Source organism: Penicillium crustosum (assembly GCF_028827405.1).
Source record: "Penicillium crustosum strain IBT 35664 chromosome Unknown utg000002l_segment0_segment0, whole genome shotgun sequence".
Taxonomy (NCBI): domain Eukaryota; kingdom Fungi; phylum Ascomycota; class Eurotiomycetes; order Eurotiales; family Aspergillaceae; genus Penicillium; species Penicillium crustosum.
This window is the reverse complement of record NW_026623123.1, coordinates 7285485-7297649: the sequence shown is the minus strand read 5'-3', so window position 1 is coordinate 7297649 and position 12165 is coordinate 7285485. Positions and strand designations below refer to the sequence as shown.

The 12165-nt window shown below is 48.8% G+C and overlaps 4 protein-coding genes across 4 annotated transcripts; all 4 read left to right on the top strand.

Moving 5' to 3' along the window:
- The first annotated feature begins 3272 nt into the window (after positions 1-3272).
- Positions 3273-4159, top strand: rasB (Ras small monomeric GTPase RasB). Its single transcript, XM_056874022.1, has 2 exons — positions 3273-3402; positions 3460-4159. Exons 1-2 carry the CDS (start codon positions 3325-3327, stop codon positions 4114-4116), a joined length of 735 nt encoding a protein of 244 aa, XP_056731742.1. The 5' UTR covers positions 3273-3324; the 3' UTR covers positions 4117-4159.
- A 980-nt stretch (positions 4160-5139) lies between these two features.
- N7487_006274 (putative acyl-CoA synthetase) lies at positions 5140-7535 on the top strand (the record flags this gene model as incomplete). The annotated part of the gene is made up of 4 exons (XM_056874021.1): positions 5140-5632; positions 5686-6081; positions 6152-7027; positions 7093-7535. Coding segments are annotated over 4 exons (2208 nt in total), but the record flags the coding sequence as incomplete, so codon positions are not given.
- Positions 7536-8469: 934 nt separating this feature from the next.
- N7487_006273 (uncharacterized protein) lies at positions 8470-9519 on the top strand (the record flags this gene model as incomplete). Its single annotated transcript, XM_056874020.1, has 1 exon — positions 8470-9519. One exon carries the CDS (start codon positions 8470-8472, stop codon positions 9517-9519), a length of 1050 nt encoding a protein of 349 aa, XP_056731740.1.
- A 281-nt stretch (positions 9520-9800) lies between these two features.
- N7487_006272 (putative FAD monooxygenase) lies at positions 9801-11994 on the top strand (the record flags this gene model as incomplete). The annotated part of the gene is made up of 4 exons (XM_056874019.1): positions 9801-9935; positions 9991-11008; positions 11061-11297; positions 11351-11994. The coding sequence occupies 4 exons, from the start codon at positions 9801-9803 to the stop codon at positions 11992-11994; spliced, it is 2034 nt and encodes a 677-aa protein (XP_056731739.1).
- Between the last annotated feature and the right edge of the window lie 171 nt (positions 11995-12165).

Here is a 12165-nt window from a genome sequence, read left to right as displayed (position 1 = left end):
CTAGTCCCACCGGCATCGTTGATCCGATCAATAGCGCCGCGGGAGGATCCCATTATTGATCCCAACACGCTTTAGAGGCATACCACCGGGAATCTTTCGGGGGCTTGGCACATTGAGATCAACATCTACTTTATCTGGAATATACATACAGTACCCAATATACGCATGTGATCCGATGGGAGATAGACAATCTCCCAAAGCTATATCCAGGCTACAGATCAATAGTGAAGATCCCCCGAGTTAAGATCAAGCTGCAAGGGGTGATATTTTGGAATATTAGTCGGTTAGTTTCCCAAGGGCCAATCTGGTGGGAGCCGCCCTGTAGATCGCCGTAAGCCCGACGCACGATGGATGCATACATCCATGGATCCACAAACAGATGACGGATGTATTATGGGTTCACGGGACATGACAAGTGTCCCCATGCACGTCAATATAAGGCAGGTGCATATCGAATCCTGTCACCGGTACTCTGTACTCCGGATGGAATACTCCATAGCCGATATGAACACTTGGGATTAAAATCCTTGACCAGGGCGAGACCATAGCGGACCGTTGAACATGAATTCAGCTTTCCCCATACTATAACGGCCGGGAGGAGCCGTTAACCAACCAACCCCTACCACTATTCCATGCACGGCCACTATTGGTGCCATGGAAAGAGCTCCCCTTTCCGGAGTAGCATGGCAACTGGGCCGCTGGACCGGGCCTTCCGTGTGAACGGATGAAATAATCTTGGGACGTGCCAACAACTCTCTTTTAAAAAGTTGCTATGGAGTTGAATATGCTGATATGCAAAAAGAGCCTAACATCCTACATCAATTACGGAGTCCTCCGTACAGTTTGGGGCTCTCTTGCAAATTGAGCGGAAGCGCCCGCAACTGGATATCTGCTGATTTGCAAAAAGGGAAGAAAGAAAATAGTTCCGTCGGGGCCCGGTCCTCACAGCAAAAAAAAAAAAAAAAAAAGGAAAAAGAAAAAGAACAGTTTCCCCGATATAACCCCCTGGCCCGCTGCCAGAGAACTGGGACGGGAACCGGAGGCATCCCGGACCCTATCGGATCGATGCCCAACCACCTGGGCCAGTTACCTACTATGGAAATTGAGCGGGGGGGGTTGTTCTGTTATGGAAAGGGAGATAAAAGAAAGGGGGGCGAAATCTAAACTCAGTGAAAGAAACGGCGAAAAAAGAGCTCATATGGAGCATAGGGAGAGTACATACCCACCTTCCGAACTTCCTCCCGTTGTCCATCTTAGTAGCTAGCATGTCCTAGGTCGATCTCTGTATGAATGAGGACATTTTTTGACGCCTCGTTCCGCGGGTGGATATCGTATGTTGTATTGAGATGAAGCCTTTTGACAACTACCGGGGATTATAGGCTGAATGGATTTATTGCCTAGCTAGGTATTAGGTATGTCGGATGCGTGCGCGGAAGCGAGTGACGGAAAGACTCCCGGGAAAATACAAGTGACAGGGGTATAACGTGGAAGATGATAACGAGAGCGAATCTAAGGTGGCCAAGACCCGATCCTAAACTAGTTCGAGGTTGGCGTTAAACCTTTAAAGAGGAGATGGTCCGAAATCCCAAAAAAATTCAGGGTGTGATTAGGACCCATCTCTTCGTTTGACTTACGCTATTTGGGTAGCGTCTCCCAGGGCCATGGAGGGAGACTCTTTACTCCGTACCTAGGTACCTGCCTATTACTGATCTAGGGCTATACCTAAGTAGGTGTTATAATTGTCAAGGGCGTTGGTAGGCTGGGAGATGGCATTGGGTACCACTACATTGATTTAATTCTATTACTATTACTTCTTTTACTTCTATTACTTCTGATTGCGGGACTTTAGATAGTATCTTGTAAAGTAACTATATATAGCCATGAATATGTATCATTTACTCTATACGGAGTACTTCAAAGGCTAGGGCGTCAAACCATAGATCGTGTCTTCCACGTGTCGACTGGGGGTACTCCATATATGCCCTTAAATTTGAGACTTAAATTGAGATATTACGGAGTAAAATGAAGTAAGTTCTCGGTTAACTGAACTTTGAATCCGAAATCAAATAAAGCCAAAAAAAAATTAAGAAAAATCAAATCAAATAAGAAAGCTCAGCTTCCTGGCCCGGCAAGGAAATGAGCTTCAGCCAAGTGTATCCGGGATTATCCACTGTGCCCTGTGCGTTTCTCCTTTTTACTGTGGACCTCCGGGACCTGGCCTTTTCTTGGACTTTTCTCTCTCTCGCTTTTTTTTTTTTTCTCTCTTTTTTTCTGGTTTTTCTTTTTGTATATATTATTACTTGGGGGTTTTCATCTTTCTCCGAGATCGTCTGATCTATAGTCTCGATGGAATGCAATTTTAATTCTGGAGAAGTTCGGATGTATATGGCATCTTCGAGTACTGTATATTGCGACGATGCAAAGGATAAACATAATGAAAGACGGATATAAAAGAAAATTAATGTCAGCACAGCCCTAGAGAGACTACAATGTGGATATTGGGAAATGTAAAAAAGAAAAAATGTATGACTTCATGGAGCTGTCACTTGGCTTTTCTCCTTTATAAGATTCCTACCAGTCAGAATAATGGATTTGCCTGTCACTTGGCCATTTTCAGAGGTTTAGCCTTTATTTTCCTTATTATTTATTTTTTTCACATCCGAAACGGTCTCGGAGTCAGTGTAGAAAAAGTAGACCAAGTAGAGAGAGAGAGAGGGTAGAGGAAGAAGATAATAGGGATGGGTATGTCGGGGAAAGTACGAAACTCATTTGTTCTGTGAATAATTTTTTTATATATATGTTTTTATTGTATACGTTCTATTCTACTCTATATATTCTATATTCTTTATATTTGATTCTATCTGTTAATATATCTCTGATATATCTTATATTATTTCCCTTGAACCCCTCTCTCCACTTCGTTCCAGCCCCCCCGGACCAGACTCTTCGCACACTGGTCCTCCCCCTCTCTTCTTCCTATCTCTTTTTTTCCCCTTCCCTAATTCCTCTTTTCGACCATTCTCCCACCCCCCCTTCTCCCTTGCTATATCTCTCCCTTTGCGTCATTCTTCCAGCAACAATTGGGGGTTGCTGTGAATCGCGTGGAAGCTCCCGCTTTTCTTTTTCGCCCCCCCCGCCTGGAACGTGGGCCACTTCCAACACCTTTCCTCCCCCTCCTTGCGATTTCGAACCCCCCCTCTTTCCCCTGAGATAATTATAGGTATGTCGTCTGCAAGCTGGATCGCTATGAATATGCTAACTTCTCTAGGTTGATTGTTTTATTTTATTTTTTTCTTTATTTGTTCTCAATTCCAGTTGCCCGCCATGGCTGGAAAAATGACGTTGTACAAGCTGGTGGTGTTGGGAGACGGAGGTGTTGGAAAGACCGCCCTTACCATTCAGGTTGGTCGAGCCCTGGACATCCGAGGCATGGAATCTCACTAAACCTGGTACTTCTAGTTGTGCCTTAATCACTTTGTCGAAACATACGATCCAACCATCGAGGATTCATATCGCAAACAAGTCGTGATCGATCAACAGTCGTGTATGCTCGAGGTGCTGGACACAGCGGGCCAGGAAGAATATACCGCGCTACGAGACCAGTGGATCCGGGATGGCGAGGGTTTCGTATTGGTGTACAGCATCACCTCGCGCGCCTCCTTCTCTCGCATCACAAAATTCTACAACCAAATTAAGATGGTCAAGGAATCGTCCAGCTCCGGTTCCCCCTCCGGCCCCAGCTATTTAAACTCGCCCATGAACGCCTCATCGGGTCCTGCAATGCCCGTCCCCGTTATGCTAGTCGGCAATAAGAGCGACAAGGCCGTCGAGCGCGCAGTGTCAGCACAGGAAGGTCAAGCATTGGCCAAGGAGCTGGGATGTGAGTTTGTCGAGGCATCCGCGAAGAATTGTATCAATGTGGAAAAGGCCTTTTACGACGTTGTACGCATGCTGCGCCAGCAGCGACAACAGGCGGCAGGTGGTCGTGGCGCAGACCGTCGCCCGACAGGCTTTGGATCAGGCCACCGCGATCGCGACGCAGGCCCGGAATATCCCAAGTCCTTCCGGCCCGATCGGTCGCGGCATCGCAGTCGAATCCAGTGTACTCTCTTGTGATCGACAGGCTCCATCCGCGAGGCGTTGGATTTCTTGCTCACTGAAATAATGGCTGTTCCCCCCCCTTTTTTTTCTCTCTCTCTTCCTCTCTTCCTTTTTGGTCCTGGGTGCATCTGGAGGGCTCTATCTTTTGGTTACCTCGTTCGGCGTCGGTGGTCCTTGCCATGCTACCCCCTTTCACGCTCGCATCCTGAAGAGCTTCAGAACTGGCGTGGGGACTGTGGCCAGTGTTCTGCAAGCCTTGAACGCAAGTTCTTTTTTGTTTTGTTTTTGTTTTTGTTTTGTTCTTTGGAGATGCGCCGAGGCATGCAGACTGGCTGTCTAGATTTCCACAAGCTCCCCCTACTCTTTTTCCTTGACGATCGTCTCTCTTCTTCGGTCTCTGCTTATTTGATAAGATGCGATCGGAGAAATCTTTCGGACACGCCTCGGAGCACCCCGAAAGAAGAAAAAAAAATCCCAGGCGACGAAGCCAGAAGATCGCAGTCGCGCATTAGCAGGCATTTCGATATGATACCCTACGACTGAGCTTGTTTTATTTGATTCATTTTTCAGCCATTTTTGCGATATAGACAATTGATAAAGGTGTTCTTGATAATAACTTGAATCTGAACCAAACATATGAAAGTACCAGGGTACCAGTGCAGTACCTTCTTCTCGGTTGTACTTGATACTGTGGATGAGGTATACTCTGAGTACCCAAGTACCCAAGTACCCAAGTACCCAAGTGCACGCTGGGTACACCCCGGGTACCCGAGAGAAAAGTGCGGGGAAAAAGCACGGACTCTCCTCGGCTGCATCCGGGGGGATCTCACCTGGGCACTTCCACATCTTCACCTCTCCTTTCTCCGCAAAGGCAAACTTCTAAAATGTCTTTTGTCGATCCTCTCTTAACTTCCATAACCCCGTGCCAATCGCACCGTTAGATCCGAAAGACCTCGGGTAGAAGCACTCTATATCAAGGTTTCCCATACTTTGGAAGCAAATTCACTCTTTGTCTCGTGTAATTTGTTTCTCTCTTAGCTTCTTCTATCGAATCACAAGGCAAATAAGTTTGCCACTTCCCCTATATCCATCAGAATCCAATTTCAATTTCTATCCAACATGTCTCCGCACCCCCAAGCAACAACCCACTCACATTCCCTTGGCGACCCAGAAACCTTTTGGTCGCATCACGCGGCCAGGCTCCACTGGCACCGCAAGCCTTCACGTGCCCTCACACGGCAGACAAAATCCCTACCGAGCGGAACCAAGCACGAGCACTGGTCGTGGTTCGCCGACGGCGAGATCTCCACAACCTACAATTGTGTCGATCGACATGTGCTCTCAGGCCATGGCGACAATGTTGCAATTGTATGGGAATCACCAGTTACAGGTATAACGGAGAAGTATACTTATGCCCGCCTACTCGACGAGGTGGAGGTTCTTGCCGGTGTGCTTAGGGAGGAAGGGGTGCAAAAGGGTGATGTTGTTATCATTTACAGTAGGCAAACCAACAACTTCGATGAGGCCATAAGTGGGGAATCAATGAAAAGCAGGAATCCAGAACTGACTACGTATCACATCCAGTGCCAATGATCCCCGCAGCGTTAATAGCCGCGTTGGCAATAGCCCGTTTAGGGGCAATCCACGCCGCCGTCTTCGGCGGCTTCGCCCCGCAAGCTCTAGCGCAGCGCATTGAGGCCGCGCGCCCAAGAGCTATAATGACAGCGTCATGCGGAATAGAAGGGTCCAAGGGACCCATTTCCTACCGACCGCTCGTTGAGGGCGCTGTCAAGGCAAGCAGCTTCAAGCCGAGCAGGGTCATTGTCTGGCAGCGTGACGAACTGCGTTGGAATCAGCCCGATAAGCGCGGCGGACAGCGTAATTGGCAGAGACTCGTTAAGAGTGCACGGTTCCGTGGGGTCAAGGCAGGACCTGTTCCCGTGAAGAGTACCGACGCGCTTTATATTATTTATACAAGTGGTGAGTGAACATCAGAAACAGATCTAATGCCTGATAAATTTGTTCGGTTGGTACTAACATATTTCAACAGGAACAACTGGCCTCCCCAAAGGCGTCCTCCGCGAAGCAGGCGGGCACGCTGTGGGTCTGGAACTCTCCATAAAATCCCTCTTTGGGATCAAAGGTCCAGGCGACACAATGTTCTGCGCATCAGACATAGGCTGGGTTGTTGGACATTCGTACATTCTCTATGGGCCGCTGCTAGTGGGCGCCACAACCGTCCTGTTCGAAGGCAAGCCCGTCGGCACACCGGACGCCGGAACGTTCTGGCGCATCGTCGAGAAACACAATGTAAATGCGCTCTTCACGGCCCCAACAGCCATGCGAGCTATCCGGAAAGATGACCCGGAGGACCAGCTTATCGGCGAGGTCGGAAAGCGTGGAGGGTTGAAATCTCTCCGTGCGCTTTTCCTCGCCGGTGAGCGTAGCGAGCCCAGTATTGTTAGCTCATACCAAGATCTGCTTGGTAAGTATGCAGCGGATGGTGCACTTGTCGTTGATAACTGGTGGTCATCTGAATCTGGATCTCCGATTACGGGTGTTGCGTTGGATGGGAGCGCTGCCCTTGCTGGCCTGGCATCCGGACCAGATCATTCTCCCCTTGCGACCCGTCCCGGTTCGGCAGGATTCCCAATGCCAGGGTTTGACGTCCGCATCGTCGACGACGAAGGCAGTGAAGTCCCGCGCGGCACAATGGGTAATATTGTTATGGCACCACCGCTCGCCCCGTCGGCATTCACGACCCTCTTCGAAGACGAGGAGCGGTTTTACCGTGGGTATCTTAAGCGGTTCAATGGCCGCTGGGTTGATACCGGTGATGCGGGCATGGTTGATAAGGATGGCTACGTGCACATTATGTCGCGAAGTGACGATATCATCAATGTTGCCGCACATCGGTTCAGTACTGGTAAGGATATTCTTCGCCCCTCGGCACTATGATCTGAGGATCCATGGTCTGACTTATTCCGACAGGATCCATCGAACAAGCAATCCTCTCGCACCCATCGATCAGCGAAGCAAGCGTCGTCGGCATTCCCGATCCCCTGAAAGGCCACCTTCCCTTTGCATTCATCCAGCTCAAAGCTGGTGCGATCCCCGTAGAATCCGGGATTCTTCCGGCAACTCCTAGCCCGCACTTATTTGCTGAGATTAACGGGCTGGTTCGCGAGCAGATAGGGGCTATTGCGTCGCTAGGTGGCATTATACAGGGTCGGGGGATGATCCCTAAGACGCGGAGTGGGAAGACGCTTAGGCGTGTTCTTAGAGAGCTTGTCGAGATTGGGGTAAAGGGGGATTATGCAGCGGAGGTTAGTGTACCGCCTACTGTTGAGGATGCGGAGGTTGTTTCTGTTGCGAGGGAGAGGGTTAGGGAGTATTTTGAGGAGAAGACCAAGGCAAGGAAGGCGAAACTTTAGATGGGCGATAGATGCTTGGATGTTATCATGGCCATATACTACACCTTGGAGTGGTATTTATGGATTGGCGCTTAAATGAAAAAAGAAAGTGGTAGATTAATGCCTCAGAAGATGGGCATCAAGGGGGTTTTTCGGGAAGAAGCTATCAGGCTTCAACATCTTATCTTGTCATCATAGCCGAACCGAAAAGATAACGTCTGATGAATGAAGCTTTAACAAAAAGCAAGTGATTTGTAGCAGGAAGACTCTGTCAAAACTCCTGGGGAAGCAGTTTACGACCTAGAAGGGCTACCTGCTGCAAGTCCGATGTTCTCCAGAAATGGGTCAGTCAGAATCTACAGACATTAGAAGAAGTCTTTCCCTGGTCTTTTCAATTTCGAGACTTCTGAATAAAGTGGAAACGTTGGAGGAAAAGTGGGCTGATGAGAGGACTGTGCCGACCTGCATGGAACTTGCAACCAGACGTGGGATTGACCCTTCTAAAAGGCTCAAAACTGCTTGCAACAAACATCGTCATTTATCTTTCTGGAAAAGGCTGCAGAACGAAATACGATAATACGACACGCCCGCAGAAAAAGGTCGTATAGGCCGGAGTGTCCGAGCTGACTGAACTGATAAAGCAGCTCACCATTCTCTAGGGCTTGCAGGTGGAAGGTTAATTCATCTGACTCCTAGACTTTCCCACGAAAACTCCGCTTATAATTTCCCTCAATCTGTCGGCAGTGCCGATACGATCCTGAATTCTCTGCTGTTTTTTGGCAACTTGTGGCACACTGCAGCTGGGCACGATACTTCAGCTCGATTCTCGATATGTCAAGGGCTCTCTGTCTATATAAATACCTTGACAATGACCCTGGATTTGGGATTTGTATTACATGCCAGCAATCAGAACAAAAACAAGTTCAACCAAACAACAGAGCAATTATTCCCAAAGATGCATACAATTCTTCTCACCATCATCACTCTTGCTTCCTTTGGCCTGGCCGAGTATCGCCCAGAAGAGCGTGTCGTTCTGGCAGACTGTGGGATCCACCCACCAAACGGCGATTCCACCTCGCGCCAAATCATGTATTACCACGATGCTCCATGGGCATCCCAAGGAACACGAGGGAAATGGGTGACACCGGACATGATGACCGATGTCCCCTGGGATGGGTCGTATCCCTGGCGAACAAAGGGATTGAAGCGCAAGATGCCAAACGGCGACGAGTTCTCCATTGTGATCGATCCCTCAATCCCCGATTCGAACGATAAATTCGCTGGGCTCGCAGGTCATACCTTTGAACCTCATGGGTTTGGATGTCGTGGTCACCACGAGCGTGGGATCTACATTCTCGACGATGGCACCGAATGTGCATCTGCGTATATCTGCGATCACAAGACCGAGACTCGACCGGGTCCTGCTCCGGCTCCGGCTCCTCCAGCTGGAAAGACGACTTCATCACTGACTCTCTCGTCCGATGCAATCTATGTTGACAATTCCAATTTGTACAAGGATAAGCTGAGACTTATGAACCCAAGCGATGCCTTTCATAGTGTCTATGATGCTATTGAGGGGAATGGATGCAGGAAAACGGATTTTGCTATTTCTGACTCCTGCACAATATCTTACGATTGTATGTTTGCAGGGGAGAAGAACGACGCCAAGTCTCGCAGCGACGCTGTCGCCAAGTTCTTGCATGGTACTGCTGGTCCTCAGGTTGCGAAGTCTTGGTATGAGAAGACTACCTACTCGCAGCAGTGGGGAGTTCCGACGTATTGGATTGGGTATAAGTACCCGAGGAGTGGACAGATTGTTATTACGCATGATAATTCCATCCAGTCGCAGCTCTCTTTTGAGGTGAAGTGCAAAGGAAGTTGGTTTTGTGATGTTGGCTGTACTGAGGTTACTACCGGGATGCTCGCTTTGGGTTATGCCCAGGGAATGGCGCCCGTTGGTGTCTTTGGCACTTTGACTGCTGGTGCTTGTGGGCTGTTTTGTTGATCTCGCTTGGATCAGCCTTTTGTTGCTATTAACTACGTTATGGAATAGAATGTCTTATCTAGCCTGGAATATGCATGTAGGCTAGGCCGCTATACATCACTTTCTATATATAGGACGATGGATCTGTTGATCCAGTACCTATTGGTTGCTCCCATCGGGGTCGTGGGGTAACCTGGAGAAGCCCATTCCCCCACATTCTCCGACTTCCTTCTTAAAGGCCCGTTCATAGCGGGGAAAATATATCAAATTCTCATTTCTGTTCTGAAATTCTAAATCTCACCATGCTTGATACACCCGCCAAACTAGACCATGTGGATGTTCTCATTGTTGGTGCTGGGCCAGCGGGGCTTATGCTAGCCAACTGGTTAAGCCGCTGCGGAGTCAAGGCCCGCATAGTGGACAAGCGTGGCTCCAAGGTACACTCTGGTACAAATATGAGGACTATAATGTCGCATACTGACATTAGTGCAGGTCTTTAACGGCCAAGCGGACGGTCTGCAATGTCGCACTCTGGAAATCTTTGACTCTTTTGATTTTGCCCACCGGGCATGGCGCGAGGCAAACCATATGTTGGAGATATGTCTTTGGAATCCAGACGAAAATGGCCGTCTTCAACGAAGTGATCGTATTCCCGACACCATTCCCGGAATTAGTCGTTTCCAACAGGTCGTGCTACACCAGGGTCGCATCGAGCGGTTCTTCCTCGATTCAATCAAGGAGCATAGTGACATCCGTGTTGAGCGTGGTGTGTTGCCCACATCGTTCGATTTTGACGAAACAAAAGCAAACAATTTCGAGGACTATCCTATCAGTGTTAAACTGCGTACCTTGGGCGAGGAAGAATCCACGCCTCAGCAACGGCAACAGCATCAGAAATCGTCTGATGGTCAGCAAACAGTGGTCGAGGATGGCCTTTTCCGAAGTAACTTGGTTGCTGATGACACCGAGGACCTCATCCAGGCAACAGAAGCTAAAGAAAATGCCAACCAAGTGGAGCACATCAAGGCTAAATTCCTAGTCGGCTGTGACGGTGCTCATTCGTGGGTGCGTCGTCAAGTTGGCTTTAGCTTGGAAGGTAGCTCAACCGATTATATCTGGGGGGTTCTTGATATTGTCCCCATCACGGATTTCCCAGATATCCGCCATCGATGCGCCATTCACTCTGCAGATGCGGGTAGTTTGATGGTCATTCCCCGTGAGAATAAACTTGTTCGACTCTACATCCAGCTTCAGGCGACAGATTGCCAGAAGAATGGCTCCAAAGCTGACCGGTCCTGGATCACTCCCGAGATCATCCTGAAGTCTGCTCAGCGTATCGTGCACCCATATAAGCTCGACTACGCGTATTGCGACTGGTGGACTGCGTACCAGATTGGACAGCGCGTGAGTGACAAATTTTCACAGAGCGATCGTGTCTTCCTGGCAGGTGATGCCGTTCATACGCACTCTCCCAAGGCTGGACAGGGTATGAATGTCAGTATGCAGGATAGTAAGTTTTTGAATACCGGCATGCTTAATTTCAACACTCACATTTCGAATAGCCTATAACCTGGGATGGAAGCTCGCTCATGTGATAAATGGCCTTAGCGAACCGTCGATTCTCCAAACATATGAGTCTGAGAGGAAACAAATCGCACAGGACTTGATTGCTTTCGATCACCGCTTTTCGCGACTTTTCTCTGGTCGCCCAGCCAAGGATATCATGGATGAAGAGGGTGTCAGTATGGAAGAATTCAAAAAAGCCTTTGAAAAAGGAAACGAGTTTGCAAGCGGCATAGGTGAGTGTATTACATTACTCGGGAGATCTCCAGTACTAACTCCATCTATGTAGCTGTCAACTATGCTGCCAGTATTCTTGTGGCAAAGGAAACGGATGTCACGAAACAAGGCAATGATGCGATCATCAGCAAGCCAGAGCTGGCCACAGAGATTTATATTGGCAAACGTATGCCTAGTTTCAAAGTTTTGAATCATGCCGATGCACGCCCATGGCATCTGCAGGAGTTATTGAAGAGCAATGGGCGCTGGCGAGTGATAGTTTTCCCTGGACGACTTACCGAGCCCCAAAATATGGAACGTTTCAAAAGATTAGGCGCCTCTTTGGGAGGGCCAGATTCCTTCATTCGCCAGTTCACACCACCAGGCAAGTCTATCGATAGCGTGATCGAGGTGTTGACGGTTCATTCCGGATCACGAAGAGATATCGAACTTCTCGATCTTCCGGAGGCGTTCCATCCCCACCACGGTGACATGGGGTGGGATTACTGGAAAGTCTTCGTCGATGAGGAATCTTACCATGAGGGACATGGTCAAGCTTATTCCAATTATGGCATTGATCCGAACCGCGGTGTTAGTGTCATTATTCGGCCTGATCAGTATGTTAGCTGGGTTGGAGAGGTCGATGAGTACGAGCAGATGTCGCGATTCTTCACTAGCTTCATGAAACGACAGGTGGCTGGGAATCATGCTCTATAGGGAGGACCCCCTCAGCTTGATAGGTCGGGTACGCAGCGGCATAAGTCCCTTTTCGGGCATTATTCATGTCCAAGTGAAGACTGAGTCGCTATTATAGAGACCTTGATAAGTAGGGTATCTTGGTTCTGTTGCCTATTCATCACCCCAACATTTCCGATGACCGTCAGAAAT

Coding starts and splice junctions, on each gene's coding strand:
- rasB (XM_056874022.1), top strand. CDS start 3,325: ATGGCTGGAAAAATGACGTTGTACAAGCTGGTGGTGTTGGGAGACGGA. Junction 3,403..3,459: donor AGACCGCCCTTACCATTCAG/GTTGGTCGAGCC, acceptor TGGTACTTCTAG/TTGTGCCTTAATCACTTTGT.